This window comes from Cryptomeria japonica, unplaced genomic scaffold (genome assembly GCF_030272615.1).
Source record: "Cryptomeria japonica unplaced genomic scaffold, Sugi_1.0 HiC_scaffold_146, whole genome shotgun sequence".
Classification (NCBI taxonomy): Eukaryota; Viridiplantae; Streptophyta; class Pinopsida; order Cupressales; family Cupressaceae; genus Cryptomeria; species Cryptomeria japonica.
In genome coordinates this window covers 98,958-120,305 of record NW_026728968.1, presented here as the reverse complement: position 1 = coordinate 120,305, position 21,348 = coordinate 98,958, and the positions used below count along the sequence as shown (strand labels likewise).

At 36.5% G+C, this 21,348-nt stretch overlaps 1 protein-coding gene and 1 long non-coding RNA gene across 2 annotated transcripts; both read left to right on the top strand.

Moving 5' to 3' along the window:
* Nucleotides 1-18,511: 18,511 nt before the first annotated feature.
* On the top strand, nucleotides 18,512-19,671 carry LOC131866472 (uncharacterized). Its single transcript, XR_009365079.1, has 3 exons — nucleotides 18,512-18,585; nucleotides 18,660-19,507; nucleotides 19,615-19,671. It is a non-coding gene; the product is annotated as an uncharacterized LOC131866472 (long non-coding RNA).
* Nucleotides 19,672-19,754: 83 nt separating this feature from the next.
* On the top strand, nucleotides 19,755-20,550 carry LOC131866468 (nudix hydrolase 2-like). Its single transcript, XM_059215460.1, has 3 exons — nucleotides 19,755-19,813; nucleotides 19,919-20,027; nucleotides 20,114-20,550. The coding sequence occupies exons 1-3, from the start codon at nucleotides 19,755-19,757 to the stop codon at nucleotides 20,294-20,296; spliced, it is 351 nt and encodes a 116-aa protein (XP_059071443.1). The 3' UTR covers nucleotides 20,297-20,550.
* The last annotated feature ends 798 nt before the right edge of the window (nucleotides 20,551-21,348 follow it).

The window sequence follows — 21,348 nt, the reverse complement described above, 5'->3', positions numbered from 1 at the left end:
CTACCCTCTGCGGAGTGCAAGGTGAGTCCTTCCTCTGCGGAGTGCAAGGTGGCAGTTCTCTCTCGCCCTCTGCGGAGTGCAAGGTGAGTCCACCCTCTGCGAAGTGCAAGGTGGCAGTTCTTTCCACCCTCTGCGGAGTGCAAGGTGGCAGTTATTTCTCACCCTCTATGGAGTGCAAGGTGAGTTCACCCTCTACGGTGTGCAAGGTGACAGGTTGTTCTTCTCAGTAAAAAAACATATGTATCCTTTGCGGTTGTGCATGATTTATGTTGTATAGTTATATATATCTTTGAGTATTAATTATTGTAGGTGTGCGTATGGAAAGGTCTCTGTCATCCTCTACGGATGTGCATGATGAAAGATCATGGTGTTACATGCAGGTCCCCAGGAAAGTGTGAAGTTATGAAGTGTTGGCTTCATCCTTTGCAGGCATTGCAAGAGAAGATCATGTAAAGGTTCATTGTAATGTAATTGTGTGATCAAATCACAAATTGTATATTGATTGTACTATTAGGGCTGGGCCCTAATCTTAAACATTGTAATTATTCATGCCATGGGATTCTCCATGTGAATTTGGTTATGTATTTATTTTCCTCCCTAGTTAAGAGGGAGTGTTAGTCTATTGTAACTTAGTGAGGAAAATAAATAAGGATTCGAATCCTTATAGGGCTAGGCCCTTCTTCTTGATGTAATGTGGAAACTCAACTGGGTCCTATTCCCATGTAGCATGTGACCCTTAAATAGGGCAGAACAATTAAGGTAACGTGTGAAGGTTAAATATAAAATATGGGTGCCAAAATATGGGGCCGACCCCAAAGGTAAACTTGCACGTTAGAACTCATATATAACAAAGTCATTTGCTATTCAATACACACACAAACAACGAAAAAGGATATATGCTTTAAAGGTGTGAAAGTTGTTACTGAACTTGGCGAATCTGTTCAAGGAGATTATAGCGAATTTGTTCAAGATCATAGCGAATATTGTTGCTGCTGATAGCAAGTCCTTCAAGGTGCAGATATGATACTTTGTTTCTGTTGATAGCAAGTTCTTCAAGGTGCAGATTTGATATAGACCCGAAGCAAATATATTCACTTGAAAGGGCAGACTTATTCCCTGTGGAAGTAAGAACCTAGTGCAAACCTGTTCATGATAAAGAAGCAGATCAGATTTATGCAAGTGTGCAGAATATAGATCTCAGATTTGAGTTGCAACTAAGTACACATTGTTACCTTTTGGAATTGAATGCATAATCAAACCTATGGGCCTTTATTGCTGGGTTTTTCCTCTTAGGAGGTTTTCCTAGGGTATTTGCGTGTCGTGTTTCATTATTGTTCATCTTTATGTTTATGCCTAATTCTGAAAGTCACTAAACTAAACAACAAATCAATTAAGATTCAGTTTATGAGTTTTCCATTAAATCTGAAAGTCTAATTTTAACATAAAAGGCTGCCACTGGACGGACATGTGGACTCTGTAGACTTCATAGGAGTACAACTTCAGAGGAGACTTGATAATAAAAAAGAAGAAGAAGAAAAACATAGGAAAGAAGAAAGCTTATATGTGTTCACTAGACTAGCACTGATACTGGGAAAAACAAGAAGAAATCCCTGGTGAAAGATGTTAATTTAAGCAATTAGATTATAATCAAACTGTGAATAAATAATAACAACAATAAAGCACAAGACAAAAGACACCAATACCCTGAGAAAACCTCCCTCTTGGAGGTGAAAAACCCAACCTTAAATATAATATGGCAAACTTATCTTAGATTACAATATGGCAAACTTATCTCAGATTGCTGTTCAAACAACAAGTTAGCGGAGCAATGAAGGATGCAGCTCTAATCAACAACAAATGACTAAAGGAGATCAACAATAGTTGTCTGAGATAGGCTGGAGCAAAATCGCACAAGGAGAGCCTTCAACTTCGCCTATCAATACCTTTAAGTAATTTCACACAAATAAGGAGAGTTCACTGATATAGAAGAGCAAATTATATCCGTGGTATATGATTGTAGAATGACTTCATTTGTTGATAGTTTTATATCAACCTTTTGGCGCCAATTACCACTAAGTCGGTTTGCATGTTTATCTAAATTATATTGCATTGTCATAATACATTCCTCACGTTACATTTGGGTCCAACCCAATAATTATATTTAATTACCTTCCATGCTACCTCACGTTACACATTTGGGTCTAGCCCAATAATCACATTTGATTACTTTGCACATTAGATGCTTGGGTCCATCTTAATAATGCATTTACATGAGAGATAATACATATGAATTTTAATTGTCATTGACAACATTAAAATTCAATAATCAGGTATCCGAGCTAGCTATTATTTTCAACACTCCCTCTTAGCTAGGGAGGAATTCTGCCACTTGTCATGATCCATTCATGACTTTCATCTTGCATTGCCTGCAAGAATGAATATATAAGCTCCATAGAGTAAAAGAGGGTATTTACATCATTTAAAGACCATTTATCCATTATATACCCATAAAATAGCCTTAAAATACCTCTAATATGCCTAAACAACTTGTAAAGTGACAATTAATTACATAAACTAAGGCAATTTCGGTATTTGGAATTATTTTTATTTAAAAGGGGGGTGTCTTTTCACCCAAAGGGGTATGAAAACCATTCAATCACATATATATGTGCGATGTAAAATGTAAAGAGAGGGGGAGGAGAGATACTTGAGATGGAGGCAATTTTGTACTTTTAAACTTTTTATCAAAAATAACCAGTTGCATTTTCTTTCTCATATGTGTTGAGAGTTAACATATTTTCAGTAGGCAGTTGTTCTACGATATTATCTCGAAGAAGATAAGGTTGCTTGTGTCTTCTTAGTGAAGTTTATGTTCTTATCGTTATAAGTTTGAATAAAAGACTTACTTGTGAATTGTAATTGTTCCTGGTAATTCTTCCTTGAATGGTCTCTTAAAGTAAGGGTTAAATTCATTCAAGCAAATTATAGAATAAAACAGTTAACGAATCTTTTTGAGGGAAAGTAACTGACAGATTTACCAAAGGGGTAGATTTGAAAATTGTCTCATAGAAGCATACATGAAGTCCTAGTGAAATATAAGACTCTGTAGCCTAAATAAGAGGAAATACACTGCTCATTTGTAAACAAACCCTTTAACCATAACAATTACCCTTTACTTTTAAGCATTAGGATTAGTAGAGTAGGTATAGTAGGTAATTTAGCCAAAGTGTAACATATATACTTTTGTAAGATACATAGATCAATACACACATCTCAAATAAGCCTGTTTAAGAAACTTATGCCATTCTAAGACTGGGAGATATCAGATTAAGACACTAAATCTTCTATAAAAAGCACTAGTTGAAGGAACAACTAGTGAGTAGGAATACCCTCCTAGGTCCCGTAGAGCCTAAAGTGAGAGAGTTAGTAACCAAATAGGTTCGCTCTATAAGTTGGCCAAGTCAATTGGAGGGTTTGATCATAGGAGTTGACATTTCCTTAGAACCTATCCAATCTACTGATTTGAGACCCAACAGGGTGGAAGAGGTCTTACACCTCAACCTTCTCCTAGGGAAGGATACAATGTCACCTTGCATTGCCCGCAGAGGGTGACTCCACCTTGCATTACTCGCAGAGGGTGGAGGATGCAAACTAAATGGCATCACTGATACTGAGACTCCCTCTCAATCAATGTTGTGTTCTCCACAATTCCAAGCTTCTCTCTGAAGTACTCAAACTTCACTCGAGCTAGAGGCTTGGTGAAAACATATGAAACCTATTCATCAGTGCTGATATATTTCAGCTGGATGGCACCTCTTTGTGCCATATCAAGAACATAGTGATAGTGAGTTTCCACATGTTTTGACCTGTCATGCAACACACGATCATTAGACATTTTAATACAACTCTGATTATCACAATAAATAACAGTGAATTCCCAAGGTTATCCAAACAACCCAACAATTAGCTTGCGAAGCCAAACTGCTTCTCTAGTTGCCACACTTGAAGCAATGTATTCAGCTTCTGCAGTACTTAATGCAACTGAGGACTGTTTCCTACTGGCCCAAGAGATCATAGCGGAACCCAAGCTGAAATAGATTCCTGAAGTGCTTTTCCTGTCAGTAACACTTCCAGCCCAATCAAAATCAGAGTAGCCTTCCAAATTGATTACTGTGTTGATTGGATACGTCAGTCCATAGCCAACTGTTCCACGCAAGTATCTCAGGATGTGCTTGGCTGCCACCAAGTGAACATTCTTTGGCTGATTCATGAATTGGCTAAGTGCACTCATTGCATAGCAAATATTTGGTCTAGTGTTGACTAGATACATCAAGGATCCAATCAACTGCCTGTACTCTAAAGGATCTGCAAAATCAGAGTTAGTTGCAAAAATACTCAACTTCTTCAAGTTAGTTTCCATAACAGTAGACATAGGTTTACAATCCATCATACCAAATCTTTTCAAAATATCAATAGCATATTTACCTTGACTTAGAATAATTTCATTAGGTCTTTGCCACACTTCTAACCCTAGAAAGTAATGCATTATACCTAGATCCTTCATTTCAAATTCAGTAGTTAATTTTTTCTTACACCTAATGATGAGATTATCTTCACCAGTTAGAAATAAATCATCCACATATAGAACGAGAATTAGCATTTCACCATTAAATACTTTAAAGACTCTAACTTAATACTCTTTTCCTTTGGCACATGAACATATACAGGACTTCTAAAGATCTTTAGGTGGCTGATATCTGGTTTGACTCCAGTGAAAGCTTCCTCGGGAGTTGTGTTCTTTAGGACACGATGAGGGCATCTATTCTGAATGTACACTGCAGTCTTGGATACTTCAGCCCATAAGGAGGTTTGCAGGTCTTGATTGTGAATCATAGCTTTGGCAACTTCAACAATGGCTCTATTCTTTTGTTCAACTACACCATTTTGCTGAGGATTGTAGGGAACGTAGAACTCCCTCTTAATTCCTATTTCTACACAAAAGTCATTGAAGCCACTTGAGGTGTATTAACCTCCATTGTCAGATCTTAACACTTTAATCCTTTCACCATACATATTTTCAGCTAGAGCTTTAAATTCTTTGAACCTACTTAACACTTCATTAGATTCTTTAAATTTTAGAAAGTAAATCCAAGTCTTTCTAGAGAAATCATCGATAAATGTAACATAGTATAGAAATCTGCTAGGTGAAGGAACAAACACGGGTCCACATAGATTAGAATGAACAAGTGCTAATTTTTCCTTAGCTCTACTTTCACTTTTATGAAATGGACTTTTAGTGTTCTTACCTAATGCACAATCTTTGCAAGCATCATCATGAGATTGATTAAGTTTAGGTATACCTTTAACCATCTTTTCAAGTGAAGGAAGTGCCTGATAGTGAAGATGACCGAGCCTTCTATGCCATAGTTCGCAAGATTCAAGGGCTTCATGAATGAGTGCTCAAATGGGGTTAGCTGAAAGCTTATACAAACTATCATATCTATTTCCAATAACATGAGAATATTTAATACTATATTTCTTAGGCCATGCAAGTACTTTACCCTCAAAAAATGCTATTTGATAACCTTTATCTTCTAGGGCAGAAATAGAAATTAAATTCCTCTTAATTCCAGGGACAAATACAATATCACTAAGATGTAAGGACATGCCAGATTCTAAATTTAAAGAAGTGCTACCAAAACCTCTTACCGAATACTGAGCATCATCACCAATTACCACATGAAGATTGGACTCTTTCTCCATCAAGTCTGAGAGATGCTCCCGATATCCCGTGATGTGTTTAGATGCACCACTGTCTATCAACCAAGTGTTACTATCGATTGGCACATTGCTAGACAAGGCATAAATGAAGAGATAGTCTTCATTATCCTCTGATTTTGCAACTTCATTTAGGTTGGCCCCCTTTTGCATGGGCGGATTCTGACATTCTTTGGCATAATGTCCAAACTTGTCGCATATGAAGCAACAGACACGTGAAAGATCCCTTTGGCTTCTTCCTTGAATCGAAAGTAGGAGGTCTGAAATCTCTAGATCTCTTTTGAAGTTGTTCTTCTTCCAATGGTCTCCCTTTCTTCGAACATGTTGAGATGCAAGCACATGTTGATCTCCTCCAGGAGAGCCTTTATGCATTTCTCTGGTAGCAAGGCGTGACTCCTCTTGAATGCAATCTGATCGGAGGTGATCGAAGGAAGGGAATTCAACTCTTCCACTTATGCTTTGAATGAAAGGATCCCAAGAGTCAGGAAGACCATTCAAACAATCATGACAATATCCTTGTCCACAACTTCGCTTCCAATGGCGCTGAGTTGGTCCTTCAATTCTGAAATCTTCATGAAGAAGGACATGACTGAATCTCCTTTGCACATTTTGACTTGAAGAAGTTGCTGCCTCAATGTAAGTGTCCAGTTCATGTTGTTGATCTCATTTATCCCTTCTAGATATTTAAACATCTCTCGATTTGTCTTCAATTTGGAGATGACTGGAACAAGATGATCCTTCATAGAATCAATAAGGAACTTCTTTGCTTTGAGAGCATTCTTCTTGAATTGCTTTAGCTCTTCCGGATCCAAAGGTTCAGTCAGATCCATGTCTTCCACAAACTGTAATAGCTCTAATTCTTCAAGAGCAAGGAGGACACAAACCTTCCATGATGTAAAATTGAGGGCACCTTCAAGTCTATCCTCTACTTTCAGACCTGTAACCATCTTGCAAAACTAAACCATCAAACTGAAAGTGAAGGACAACTAATAATTTGATTATTTTGAATGAACCTAAAGCTCTGATACCATGTTAATTTTAAGCAATCAGATGTTAATTTAAGCAATTAGATTATAATTAAACTATGAATAAACAATAACAACAATAAAGCACATGACAAAAAACACCAATACCCTGGGAAAAACTCCCTCTTGGAGGTGAAAAACCCAACCTTAAATATAATATGTATTGTCTCAAATGTAGGCAATTACAATATGGCGAACTTATCTCAGATTGCTTTCCAAACAACAAGTTAGCGGAGCAATGATGGATGCAACTCTAATCAACAACATATGACTAAAGGAGATCAACAACAGATGTCTGAGATAGGCTGGAGCAGAATCACATAGGGAGAGCCTTCAAGTTCGCACAAGGAGAGCCTTCAACTTCGCCTATCAATATCCTTAAGTAATTTCACACAAGGAGAGTTGGCTGATATAGAAGAGCAAATTATATCCGTGGTATATGATTGTAGAATGACTCGATTTGTTGATAGTTTTATGTCAACCATTTGGCCCCAATTACCACTAAGTCGGCTTGCATGTTTATCTAAATTATATTACATTGTCATAATACATTCCTCACGTTACATTTGGGTCTAGCTCAATAATTATATTTAATTTCCTTCCATGCTACCTCACGTTACACATTTGGGTCTAGCCCAATAATCACATTTGATTGCTTTGCTTGTTACATGCTTGGGTCCATCTTAATAATGCATTTACACAGTGATCAACGAATTATATTCCTATCAGCAACAACCTTCTCCTAAGGTCAGCGGACATCATTCCACAGTCAACGAAGATATACTTAAGGACAGTGAAGATACTGTCAAGAACAACAAAGTCATCCCTAATGACAACGACTTCATTCTAGGGTCAACAAACTTGAAAGACACAGAATATTCTCCTTGATTTGCAAGTTGTGTTCCAGATAAGTTCTTATTGTGTTATTCTACTATGCTTACCCTGCTGTTCTGAATACTTCAAGTGTTGAAGTATAGTTGTAAAGTCTCATACTGATTTGTCTAATAAAGATCTGGATTTAGTTGCTAGGTTTTTCATCTCCAAGAGGGAGGTGTTTTTTAGGGTATTTTGGTGTTCTTTGTGTTCAAGGATTTGATTCTCTAATTTTGCTATCTATATTTATCAGTCTGATCCTAAAATTTAACAAAGAAGGATTCAATGACTATTATAGCCTAGAAGAAGCTAAGGAAGCCAATAAATTGACATTGTTCCAATTGGATAAGAAGCATCATGATAAGGTAATAGAATAGGCAAAGCAATCCATTTAGCAATAGATATAGGAAGACGTGGCATGTTTTACTAAACAAGATGTTAGGATATTAAAGGATCAGGCTGCCATGGCTAGAGAGAAAGATTTGGTAGTTAAGTTAAAGTAGCCATATGTGAATAAACTTTCAGAGGACTAGAATTAGAAGGATGGTCCCTTACTTATACATGTCCAATTAAATGATCATAAGGTTAAGTATGTAATGATTTATCTTGGAGTGGACCTCAATATCATACCCTCTGCAACATGGGAAAAATTAGGCAGATTGAAACTAGTTAAAACACCCATGAATGTTTGTTTAGCTAATGGCTTTGGAATGAAAACTTTAGGCACATGGAAGAATGTAGAGGTTAATATCAAAGGAATCAAACAATGTGTTGACTTTGAGGTGGTGGAACCTTTTAACACATTCCAGGCTCTACTAGGCCTGAGATTGTTTGTAAAATCAAATGGTATTGTAGACTGCCAAAAAGAGGATATCTCATAATTTGTTGATGACACCATAATAATTAGAATCCCTTTAGCTAACCTGGAGGATACAAGCTATATTGAGGAAATCGCGCAAGACTAGGCTAGAGAGTATGTTAAGAATCTCTATACTAACTCTAGCCTTTTGGATGAACAAGAGGAGGAAAATTTGAATATTGAAGGAGAATTGGAGCTCAAGAGCGAAATTGATAGCATTGATAGTGATGAAATATTAGAAGCATGTATGCAATGCAAACCTGAAGTCACTTCCTAGAGAGTCTATAGATTTCAGAGAGCATTCTTAATTTAAACTAGACCAAACTCAAGGCATAGAAGAAACTAGAAGAAGGTCAAAATTATATTAAAACAAAGAAGCATATACAAATAAACTAAATCCCAACACACAAGACTGTGGTGATTTTAGGTGACTATAATGTGCCTTAGGCATCTTAGACTTGAGCGAAGGTTGGCTTACTATTAGGGTCTCGTAGGTCAACAGTGTGGTTTGGGGACCCAATCAAGGGTTGTGAAACTCAACAGGGAGCTTTTTGGGCCTTTTAGATTGGAGTTCTGGGGTTGAATCCATGGTTAAAATTGAAATATTAAAGTTGTCTTATGTGAATAGTAACATAGAAACATAAGATGAATAGTAAAAAGTGTCCCCCATCCTAGTAACTTGAGTTGTTTTTTAAAAGGGGGCCAAGTTCACAATGAGAAATTAGACCCTCAAAGATATTTTATGATTTTAAGGCCAAATAGTAGCCCCAAAATAAATAAAAAGACATTTTGTTTATTACTTGGATTTATTCTTACCTCTCCAATTTCAAATCAAAAGTTTGCATGAGGGTTTCAATAGCTTTGGGCTTCTAGGAACGCCAACTTCTGGAAGATTTGGGAGATTTGGACGAAAACCCATATCTTAGGGTATCGATTTCCATCAGAATACAACTTCAATGTACATATGACAACCTTCTTTGAGGATTTATGAGCAGATCTATCAGTTTGAGGGTAGATTTTCTACAATTGGTTGCAGGGTAGACCTTCTAGAGGTCATTACTATCTAAATCCAACTCTATTTTAGTTAGCCACTACATTTTGGGATGAAGGATTTCAAACCCTAGAGTCTATTTAGGGTTTTACCATTATTTGGAGCTGATTTCTATATTTTTATTGGCTGGACTTTTACATTAGACCTATGAGCACATGTTAATGGTATGTTCATTGCTCTTTTAAGCAAAAAAGAAAGTTCTTGTTTATCTTCCTTATGTGTTATGCATTTTATTATTTTAAATCAACAATCTCTTTTACACAATATTCAAGAATCTTGCTTAAACTTCAAAACCAAACCAAACAAAAACAAAAACCAGTCAAACCCCATCCAAACATACACCGACCAAAGACTTAGCATCAAATAAGCATTGCACAAAACCTCTTAATTTGGATTAGATTGGGTGAAAATTGGATTGGGGATCTTTCAGTAGTATCAGAGCCATGATCTTGCCAACCTGTTGGGTAAAGATCAGTTCTTTTCACCTCAGTTTGGTTTGAGTTCATCTCCATCTACAAGGTCAATTAAGAGACCTCATGCCATGGCAACAAATGATGCAATTATGAACAACTATCATAAGTATTGCCCCCTTCCTAAGAAGATATGTTACTTCCTTTCCTTCACACAATTTATGGGTATATCCGAAGATGATGATGATGAGTTGGTATCTATAAGTTCAAATCACCACTGTAAGAGGAAATATTATTCAAATGAAGTATGCAGAAATCTACATGAAGAATTTGATAAGCATGCAAATCTGGTTCTTGAAGATAAAAGGATAGCATTGGGGAATGACTCACATGAGGCTTCATCATTTTTGCATGAAGATCCATAAGAAGACTTTATAGGAGAGATAAGCATGGCTCCCCTTGATGTATGGCGTGAGATTAGTATGGATAATAATGGTATGGATTCTTTAGGTGATCACAATGCATCTTCTAGTGTGATAGTTCATTCCTATGATGACAAAATTCCTACACATGAAGAAAAACCGAAACATGGCACTCTAGATTTAGGAGTCAAACATGAAGTATATATTGTGGATTCAAGCCACAAAGGTTCTAACCTTGTACATCATAACATGGAAGATGTTAAAAGGACACAAGATATGTGTGATGGGTGGTTACAAAGAGCTAAGAAGGCAAAGATGCTTGCTGCCCAAGCAAGACAACATCTACAAGAGGCAAGGAACTATGCAATCGGCTAGATAATGCAAGGAAACAAAGGGAATCATACATTAGATCATTATTTCTTCCAAGAGAAGAATGTATACAAGTGGAGCATGCAAAGGAAGACCTTCTTGAGGTAAACAAACAAGAAGAACATGTTGTGTGTGAATAAGGGAAGGGGTATAATTTAGAAAGTTCAGAATGTTTATCTAGTTTGCATCATGAGGATCATGAGTTTCCTCTTTTAGAGAGTTCTTTCAAGGTTCAAAACTATGATGATAATGGACACGCACTTGGTGGACCAACCACTACTATTATACCCATTTGTGTAGAAGGGAGACATTATTGATTTTGTTTTCATTAAACATGCATTATCTACAATGAAAGAACAATTGCTAAGATCATATGAGGCATTTTGTATCAGACAATTGACTATAGAGACTAAGAGATTCCCTAATAATAAGATCTTACAACTTGATAATGTTTGGTTTGTAATGAAAGATAGATCAACTTTAGCAGCTAGAAATTTATGTTACTTGCATCAGGTCACACCTCATAGGCCAACACTCATGGAGGAACCATCTTCCTTCAAAAAGATAAAAGAAAGAGCAATAAAGACACCTTGGAAAGGTATGAGCATAATTTTGGTTCTTTGAGTCCGGACAACAATATTGTGACATCACATGGGCACAAATCCAAGAGGGATAGTGGTGACAAGAAATGTAGCATGGTAGACATTAGTGAGTGGATTCACAAGAATGAGGTAAAGGTTGAAACTTCAAATTGCCAACAATCTAATTTTATATCAGCAGTTGAAGAAGGGCATGAATCAATTTGTGATAAATCGATGGCGCATGATAATGACTTGGCTTCAAGACATGAAATGCTACAAGTTTGGGATGCCAAGTGTATGCAAGTGTACTCTAATATTGAAGACTTACAAAGCACCGAAAGAAAGGGTGCAATCAATCTTGAATCCCCGATTAAGGACCGCAACACTATATCTCTATATACCCATGAGTTAGCTGCCTATTTTCATGAAAAAGTAAGTGCTATGGGCTCTCCAATTAATGGGGTAAAAGATGCAAAGGTTAGACATAATATTTGTGATAATGCATCCTATGAGAGGAGTGAATTTGTAAACTTAGGGACAATAACATTAAATCAGTTGCAAAGAATGGAAGAGGGTTGGCAAGTGAAGGCAAGGAATGCCCAATTGATGGCTCATCAAGCCAAGCTTCACCTTCAACAAGAGTTTGATTCACACGGCTCCATAAATGATGAGAAGCAAGAGTTGTCTAACATCCAAAATTCTAAGTTTTTAGTTGATATTGGCAATTTTAATAAGGTGTATCATGATTTAATGGGTTACATGTTTAGTGGATCAACCACTCATTCGTTGACTTTGGGTATTAAGGGAGATAACTACAATACAACTATGGATTTATCACCTATTTCATATGCTTATGCAGCTGTTTATTGGTTGGGATGTGACATAATTTTCATGGATTCATGGTTGACACATGGCTGTCCTACGTTGTTATACATTGTATTTCTAGATTTATCTAGGTCTACCTCAGTTTATGGGTTGGATTGGAGAGTGTGGAGACACATTTACTCAATAGGTAAGGTGTATGAGATGGGTTTCTTTCTTATGCATGGTTATGCATACATCATTGAGTTCATTTTAGTTGCCGATCTAATTTATAACAACAACTTTGAGGTGATAAATTTGATAGCTCATGAGGGGAGTTTTCAGTATATCATGCACCTTTGGACAACAAGCTATGAAAGCATCTATGAAGGCAAACTTGGAAGGTACACAATAAAGGTGGGTCTCATGATGATGATTAACCATCTCCCATTTTTACATGGTTTCATTCATCTTGTTATGCAAGAGCATGTGATAAGAATTAAAGAACCCCATTGCATGCAAGGTTGGGCATTGTGTCTTTGTTTCATAATTATATCATTCCTTGATCACACTTGGAAGACATAATTGGTTAGGGAAGAAGACAACATGGAGCTTGAGTTTACCTATAGAAGTAAACAAATTGTGTTGAAGGCTGTTGGTGTTGGAAATAAGCCACACCCAGACCGACGATGGACTAGTCCAAGAGGGGCCAGTAGCTCAGTGGTAGAGCACTCCAACATCGTATGGAAGGTCCTAGGTTTGAGTCCTAGCTGGTCCATGTCTCAACATGGTATCAGTGCTAGGTCCAGGCTAGGAGCCCCAAGCACACGAGAGGTGTGGCTTAAGGAGGGGGTGTTGGTGTTGGAAATAAGCCACACCCAGATCGATGATGGACTGGTCCAAGAGGGGCCAATAGCTCAGTGGTAGAGCACTCCAACAACATATGGAAGGTCCTAGGTTCGAGTCCTAGCTGGTCCATGTCTCAAGAAAGGCTACCAATAATGATAACCCAAAAATTGTGGCAGCCAAGTGTACGCAAGCATATCTTGATGATGATAATACCAATTGGAGGTATGGGGATAAATCGGATTATAATTCCATTTATGACAGCAACAATATATCTCCTTATACTCATAACATGAAAACTTTGGTACATGGTGCTAGTGGCGATATAATATCTTCATGTGATGATACTTCATTCTTGGCAATGGGACTTAATAAAGGTATACATTCAAAAAACTCATTGGTACAAAGGAATTGCATCATGCTTTGGTAACTTTAGTAGTTATATCTTTAAAACCAACCCTTGATGTAGCCAATATGCTTGATGAATCTAAAGGTATGAATACAAGGGAACAATTAAGTCCTCATTCGTTGACTTATAAGAACAGTGATTTATCCTCCCCTTTTCATGATGTTGGCACTCCTAATCATTGGGAAATGAGTCATAATAATTCTATTATGGTGGGTATTCATGAAGAATGCTTTGGTCATGATAAGTCACATGGTATATCTCATTTTAGGAGTGGGTTTAGAAACTTTAGATCAACTGATATAACTCAGACCCAAATAATGAATGATGATTGGCTAGAAAGGGCAAGGCAAGCCATGTTATTGGCTCAACAAGCCAAGATCAATCTTCAACATGTTTGCGATTTTCACCTTTCATTTGATGATGAGAGACATGAGTTGCTTAATTCAAAGTTTCCATTTGAAGTATTTGCTCATTCTCTCAGTGATGATAGTGATTTTGTTGATTTTTTTCTTAGTGGGCCAGCCACTCAAGAGCTGTTTGTGTTGAGCAGTGTTGGCATACATACTTCACTTTTGAGTTTGTCACCTATTTCACTTGATATGGCAGTGATATCTTTGTTGATTGGTGACTTCATATTCTTCGATTCCTTATGGACTAGTGACTGTCCTAGTTGGAATCATATGGCATATCCAGACTTTTCATTGTCTACATCAGTTTCCCAGTGGTATGAGAGTGTTTGGAGATATACCTTCGGGATAGAGTTGGAGTGTGTGGTTATTTTTGTTGATTGGCATTGGTTTGTTGACAGGTTTGATATCTCATGTATTGTTGATCAAAGTTATGATAGCGAAGTTGAGTGGCCATTTATGTTGGTTCATTGGCATGTGGGGGTTCGCTTTCACATTGTTTTGGTATTCTACATGCTTGTATGGTTACTTCATGGTGATCATTTGATATTCCCCTACTTCATCTTCTACAACAAATTTTTCATTTTGGTATGGGATCTAGATATTGATTTGCTTGGTACATTATTCCATATGGATTCCAATATGTTGCTTCATGTGGTTTGTGGTGCTTGAGTATTTTAATTAGAGTGGAGAAACGAGTTGTTTGGTGTTTGCTTGAGGGCAAGCAATCTCAGGAAGGGAGGACTATAATGTCCCTTCCTTAGGCATCTTAAACTTGAGCTGAGGTTGGCCTACTATTAGGGGTCCTGTAGGTCAGAAGTGTGGTTTGGGGACCCAATTAGGGATTGTGGAACTCAGTAGGGAGCTTTTTGGGCCTTTTAGATTGGAGTTTTGGGGTTGAATCCATGGTTAAAATTGAAATATTAAAGTTGGCCCTATGTGAATAGTAATAGAGAAACATAAGATGAATAGTAAAAAGTGCCCCCCATCCTAGTAACTTCAGTTGTTTTTTAAAAGGGGGCCAAGTTCACAATGAGAAATTAGACCCTCAAGGATATTTTATGATTTTAAGGCCAAATAGTAACCCCAAAATAGATGAAAAGGCATTTTGTCTATTATTTGGATTCATTCTTACCTCTCCAATCTCAAATCAACAGCTTGCATGAGGGTTTCAACAGTTTTGGGCTTCTAGGAACGCCAACTTCTAGAAGATATGAGCGATTTGGATGAAAACCCATCTCTCAGGGTATCAATTTCCATCAAAATACGACTTCAGTGTACATATGGCAGCCTTCTTTGAGGATTTATGAGCAAATCAATCAGTTTGAGGGCATATTTTCTACAATTGGTTGCAGGGCGAACCTTCTAGAGGCCATTACTATCTATTTCCAACTCTATTTTAGTCAGCTGCTACATTTTGGGATGAAAGATTTCAAACCTTAGAGTCTGTTTAGGCTTTTACCATTATTTGGAGTTGATTTCTATATTTTTATTGGCTGGAATTTTACATCAAACCTATGAGCACATGTTAATGGTATGTTCATTGCTCTTTTAAGCAAAAATGAAAGTCCTCGTTTATCTTCCTTATGTGTTATGCATTTTGTTATGTTAAATCAACAATCTCTTTTACAAAATATTCAAGAATCTTGCTCAAACTTCAAAACCAAACCAAACAAAAACAAAAACCAATCAAACCCCATCCAAACATACATTGGCCAAAGACTTATCAACAAATAAACATTGTACAAAACCTCCTAATTTGGATCATATTGGGTGAAGATTGGATCAAAGGAGCATGTTGACATAACTTACACTTTTGTAACATAATGTAATATATTGTAACATTAGTGTATGTGAAATGCTAAGAAAAGTAGGTGACAACGACAAAAAATACTAGTTGTAGCAGGTAATGGGCAAAATATGATGAGAAAGTGTAGGTAATGACTATAGGAACTAAGGAAACCACATAAAATCATGTATAAAAAGACTATGCTATCACCTTAACCCTTGTGTTTCTCAACTCACATTGCTATCCAAAGCTTGCTACATTCCCATGATAAGAAATGTGCACTTACTTACTAATGTCTTGAGAGATTTGTATTTAGAGTTAACAAAGCAGTAAACACTGACCTGGCGTGCCCAATGAGAAAGTGATGCCCTGAGCGAAGCTGCAAAACGAGTAGCATCGTTTTGCATATTCCCAATGTCAACAACCACACCATCATATCTGTCTTCCTGGGCTTTGAGCACTTCACATATTTCGTACAAAACAGTGTCAACATCATTAGTGGTAGCCGAAACCTCGTTTGTTGGGAATGCCATTGTGCAGTGTAAACACCACCCGCCAAAAAAATATTCAATAACTAGCGATGCAAATTGAATTTGGCTTCTGAGTACCCCTGCGAGCAGGATTGAATTTGGCTTCTTCCTATTTCCAAATCGTGTGCAAAACAGATTGAATTAAATTAGCGCCAGTGCAATAATAGTATGTGGTAGAGTTTATATATATATATAAAATCGTGGCAACAACTAGAGAAAGTTTCTGGGATTTCAGACGAATGCTTCGGCGCGGGTAACAACTAACTACCGCTACCCTTCCTTACAGCGTAAGCGTAGCAATAATGAAATTGGATACCTGAAAAACTTATCAGAAATTCGCAGAAAGGCTATTGAAACTTCTTGTTAGTGAACAAGTAAGCGCGCTAGGTACTACGTTTCAATAATAACAATAAGAAAACAGAAAAGCGCGTGACTAAATATTCGAAGGCTGAAACAGTGATAACGAAGCAGTAAGCGTTTAACCTTGCCACGCAGGTTTCGATTGCGACTCTCCGTATTTTATTGACATTCCATATATGCTACGACTATTTGTTCGCGTTGACCCTTTCTGAAAACAAATAAATACTCTATAACAAGTATTGCATGGAAACAATCGGATGTTAAACTTTGTTGGACACTCTATCCTAAGCTTCACCTAAAGTACAGTCACTTGGAGAGGAGACACTTACTAAAGCAGTAATTTCAAACAAAGAATTCACATATTATGCTAGACCACCCATAGATGGTGAGAGAGCATCATTTGATGCTTTAAGATAAAATATTTTGTTGAATTATATAAGAAATAAGTGCAATATATTATTATTTGTATGATTGCAACTTTTTTGTTATATATTAGCGAGTGTTCAATTAGCTAACACCACTTGTGGAACAAAGAGTAGGTTTCATTCACCATGGGAAAGTATGCTTAAAGTTAGGATTTCATGTTTTATGTCTAGTGAATCCAAGTATAAATTGTATTGATTTAATATTATAATACGTTGTGTTTATGGGGCCAAATGGAAATGGGCACCCTGACTGGAAGGAATCTTGAGATTCTTTGGGCATGACAAAAATAAATCATGTCACTTGAAAATTGTAGTATGGTATGTAAGATCATCTTTTCTTTGTGAGATGTTTAAGAGTTTTTATGAGATTGTAAGATGTATAAGAAAAATTATGATTGTAATTCCAATGGCAAAGAAACCAAAACAAAAGGACATGATCGATATCGTTTAAAGGAAACACAAAGTCCTACCAAAACTCTTGAGCATGCTACAACACATCCGTTGATTATAAATATTACAAATACTCTAAACTCTACAACATTCACATCCTCTTGATCACTTCATCATCTTCATCAACTAATACCTAATGCCTGAAATCATTACAAAAGCCTGAATATATAGAAGTCTTTTGAATTTAGAGATTATATAGATGATTCTACAATCAAGACCGACTTGATCATATATTTAATATTTTTTTATTTTAACTTTATTTTGTTCCTTCTAGAATATTTTTCTATTAACAAGATTTTGTGTATATATTTTGTCTTTCTCATTTAATGGCTACATTTCATTAGTGAGAGAAATTAAATCTTTCAACAAAAAATATAAATGAGGACAACTAGGATTGAAATTTCGAGTGAAAAAATGAAAGATAGATGATGTGATGTAATGGGAAAATCTGGGGATAAAGGAAGCAACAATGAATGGTGTGGTGGAAAAAAATGGGGACAAGGAAACCTCAAATCTCTTTTAGAATATTTATTTTTATTTTTGTTAAAAAAGGTCAACGTGAACAAATAGTCGTCGTATATTGAAAGTTAATAAAATACGAAGGTCGCGAGCGGAACGAACTGGGAGAGTCCCAAGAAGCTGCGCGGTAGGGTTAAACGCTTACTGCTTCATTAATCAGTGTATCGGAATCTGAATTTGCTTTGCCTTCAGCCTTTGAATTTTTTATTGTGAGATGGTCACGCGCTTCTCTGTATTATTATTACTAAGACGTAGCAGCATAGTTGTTCATTACCAAGAAGTTTCGATAGCATACTTGTCCCTAGCGCAGCATACTACTTCATCAACAAGAAGTTTCGATAGCCCCTCTGCGAATTTACGAAGAAAGCTAATAAATCATTTGCGTGTCCGTAGAATTTTTTAAGATAAAGTTTTTCCCTATTTGTCGTTGCTTTGCATACAAGTTTTCAGTTTTCCTTTTTGGTTTGTGTAACGCTTACGTTGTAAGGAAGGGCAGCGGTAGTTGGTTGTTAACAGCGCAGAAGAATTCGTCTGAAATCCCAGAAACCTCCTCTCATTGTTGCCAATAATATATATATATACACTTCCCCCCTCTACAACATATTACTATTGCACTACTAATTTAATTTAGTCTGTTAGGAAGTAGCCAAATTCAATCTTGCTCACAGAGCTACTCAGAAGGTTAGCATCTCTTCCTGCACCACTATGGTTCCTTTTCATTTCATTGTGCTAGGTATTGAACTATTTTTTGGCAGGTCGCTGCTTACACTGCACAATGGCATTCCCAACGAACGAGGTTTCGGCTACCACTAATGATGTTGAAACAGTTTTGAACGAAATATGTGAAGTGCTCAAAGCCCATGAAGATAGATATGATGGTGTAATTGTTGACACAGAGAATATGCAGAACGATGCTTGTCGTTTTGCAGCTTCACTGAAGGCATCACTTTCTCAATGGGCACGCCAGGTCAGGGCTTACTGCTTTGTTAACTCTAAATACATATCCCTCAAGACAATAATAAATAGTACCCTCAATTCATCATACTTGTTGGGTATATAGGGAAAGAAGGTGGTGTGGATTAAAGTTCCCAAGGAACAGGCGAAACTAGTACCCGTTGCGATTGAGGTCAGTTTTTCAAAACATCGCTGCTACCATCGACGTTTTTTTCCCTCCAACCCATTTGGCTAGGCTTCAATACTGATTGGTGGATTACAGGTGGGATTTGGGTACCACCACGCAGAGCCTTCATATGTGATGTTAGTGCATTGGATCCCTCAAACTCCCCCCACCATCCCTGATAATGCTTCACATCAAGCGGGAGTTGCAGCTTTTGTATTCAACGAGGAGGGAGAGGTAAAGATGTAATCCAGTTCTTATATATTGTAGTTACTCTGCTTAATATTCTCCTCCTGTCCGTAGCAATGTAACTGTGAAGTGTGAAAAGACATTCACTATTTTGAGTGGTTGTTCGTTTGAAGAGGTTTTTTTTTCCTTACATAAATTATCGTGACAATGGCAATATAGGTTCTAGTAGTTCAAGAAAAGTGTGGCCCTTACAAAGATTCCGGGTTGTGGAAGATGCCAACAGGAAGAATTAACCAGGTATCAGGTTTAAATTTCCACATCAAACTAAATTCAAGACCCTGCAGTTTTTACATGAAATTACAAGACGATACCTAATGTACTTATCGGCAATTTGTTTCTGATAGGGGGAAGGCATTAAGGAAGGGGCCGTAAGAGAAGTTCAGGAAGAAACAGGGGTAAATGCCACTTACCTCACCTTTTTCCTCTGAATCAGGATTTTTACCTTATGTTCAATATAATTTCCGACATTTTTTTTTGATAATTTATGTATTTTCATGTACTCTTACAGATTAATACAGAATTTGTACAAGTGGTTGGGTTCAGGTAAGCAAAACTTTAATCATTAGAAAAAATTGTAACTTGTTTCATAGTTTGTACGAAGAAGGATAAGTTTGATCTAGCTCTCTAATAGTTGTGATTGAACTGCAGGGATGGTCACAATGCCCCTTTCGGAAAATCCGATCTGCTCTTCGTGTGTATGTTGAGATCTCTTTCTTCTAATATTGTTGTGCAAGATACCGAAATTTCAGTAGCCAAGGTACGTGTTTAAACATTATTTCAATATCGTTCAGTTGGATAACTTCAATATCGTTTAAGTGGGGCTTAAATTTGTTTTATTTTCAGTGGATGGCAATAGAAGAATTTGCATCTCAACCTAAAAATCAGCAAAGCAAACTCCTAAAAGATATGATCGGCGTGTGTGTTGCCAACGTCAACGGACAATGTGAAGGATTTTCAGGCATTGGGATATCGTCCAACTCGCGCAAACCCTCTGCTTTCTTCTGCACTGCCCTTAATTCTGAGTAAATTATCGGCATTTGCAAACTGAAGAACAAAGATAGAATGGATTTCAGCAATTTCATTCAATACATTCGTCCTAGTCATGTCTAGATATTCCTAGCACGCTCCGTGTAACAATGATTTCCTCGATAGAATATTATATTTAAGTTAACATGTTGGACGAGTATATCTTTTTTAATCAAGTTTTGAAATAAATACAAATTTTTCAATTATATTTGAAAAATATTTGTATTGTATATTTGACACTATGATCATTTGAAACAAAGATTTGTAACAATTTCATGTTTGAAGAATTTATATTTATGATTTCTTTTGTTTTTATGAAATGAGCTTAAGAACTATTTGTTTGTTGATTTATTTTGTTTCTACACATTAAAATTAGACTTTAGTGGACTTATACATAAATAAATGGTTGATTTTATGTAATATAAATATATTATAAATGAACTCATACATCATCTTTCTAAAATTATTTCTCATACTCTTAAATTGTATTCTTAAGATGTAAATAAAAGAGTCACCAAATATATCATTAGACGATAGTGTGTACACACACAAACTTTACTTTAAAAAAATGACATTGTACAGTTGAAATAACATGGCACTACGCACTTATGATAACTTCCACTTCATCTTTAACGACTTTCTTTCATTGCATGTGAAGCATGAAGATGCTTTTTAAAAAATAGTAGCTTTACAAAATGTTCATGCGGAGTACAACTATTCATAACTATTTAGCTAACTAGTTATCTAATGGTCATAGCCAACTATACATCTATGCAAATTTCTACTACATCTTTGTTATACCAAATTCAGACCATAGTCTTTTCTATACATATAAATGTGGCCATGCACTCTATCAAAGGCGATATTTTCTTGAAATATGTTGTCTTTATGAATGATTTTTTTATTGTTAAAATTTACCCTCGTATGATTTACTTGAAAATGTATGATGTGCATTCTTATCTATGCTGTAAAATATGACACTTGAAATTTGTGAAATATTTTTTATCTTCGCGTCTACATTTTTTTCTTGTTATTTCTACATTTATTTAGAA

Coding starts and splice junctions, on each gene's coding strand:
- LOC131866468 (XM_059215460.1), top strand. CDS start 19,755: ATGTATTTTCATGTACTCTTACAGATTAATACAGAATTTGTACAAGTG. Junction 19,814..19,918: donor GTACAAGTGGTTGGGTTCAG/GTAAGCAAAACT, acceptor ATTGAACTGCAG/GGATGGTCACAATGCCCCTT. Junction 20,028..20,113: donor CCGAAATTTCAGTAGCCAAG/GTACGTGTTTAA, acceptor TTTTATTTTCAG/TGGATGGCAATAGAAGAATT.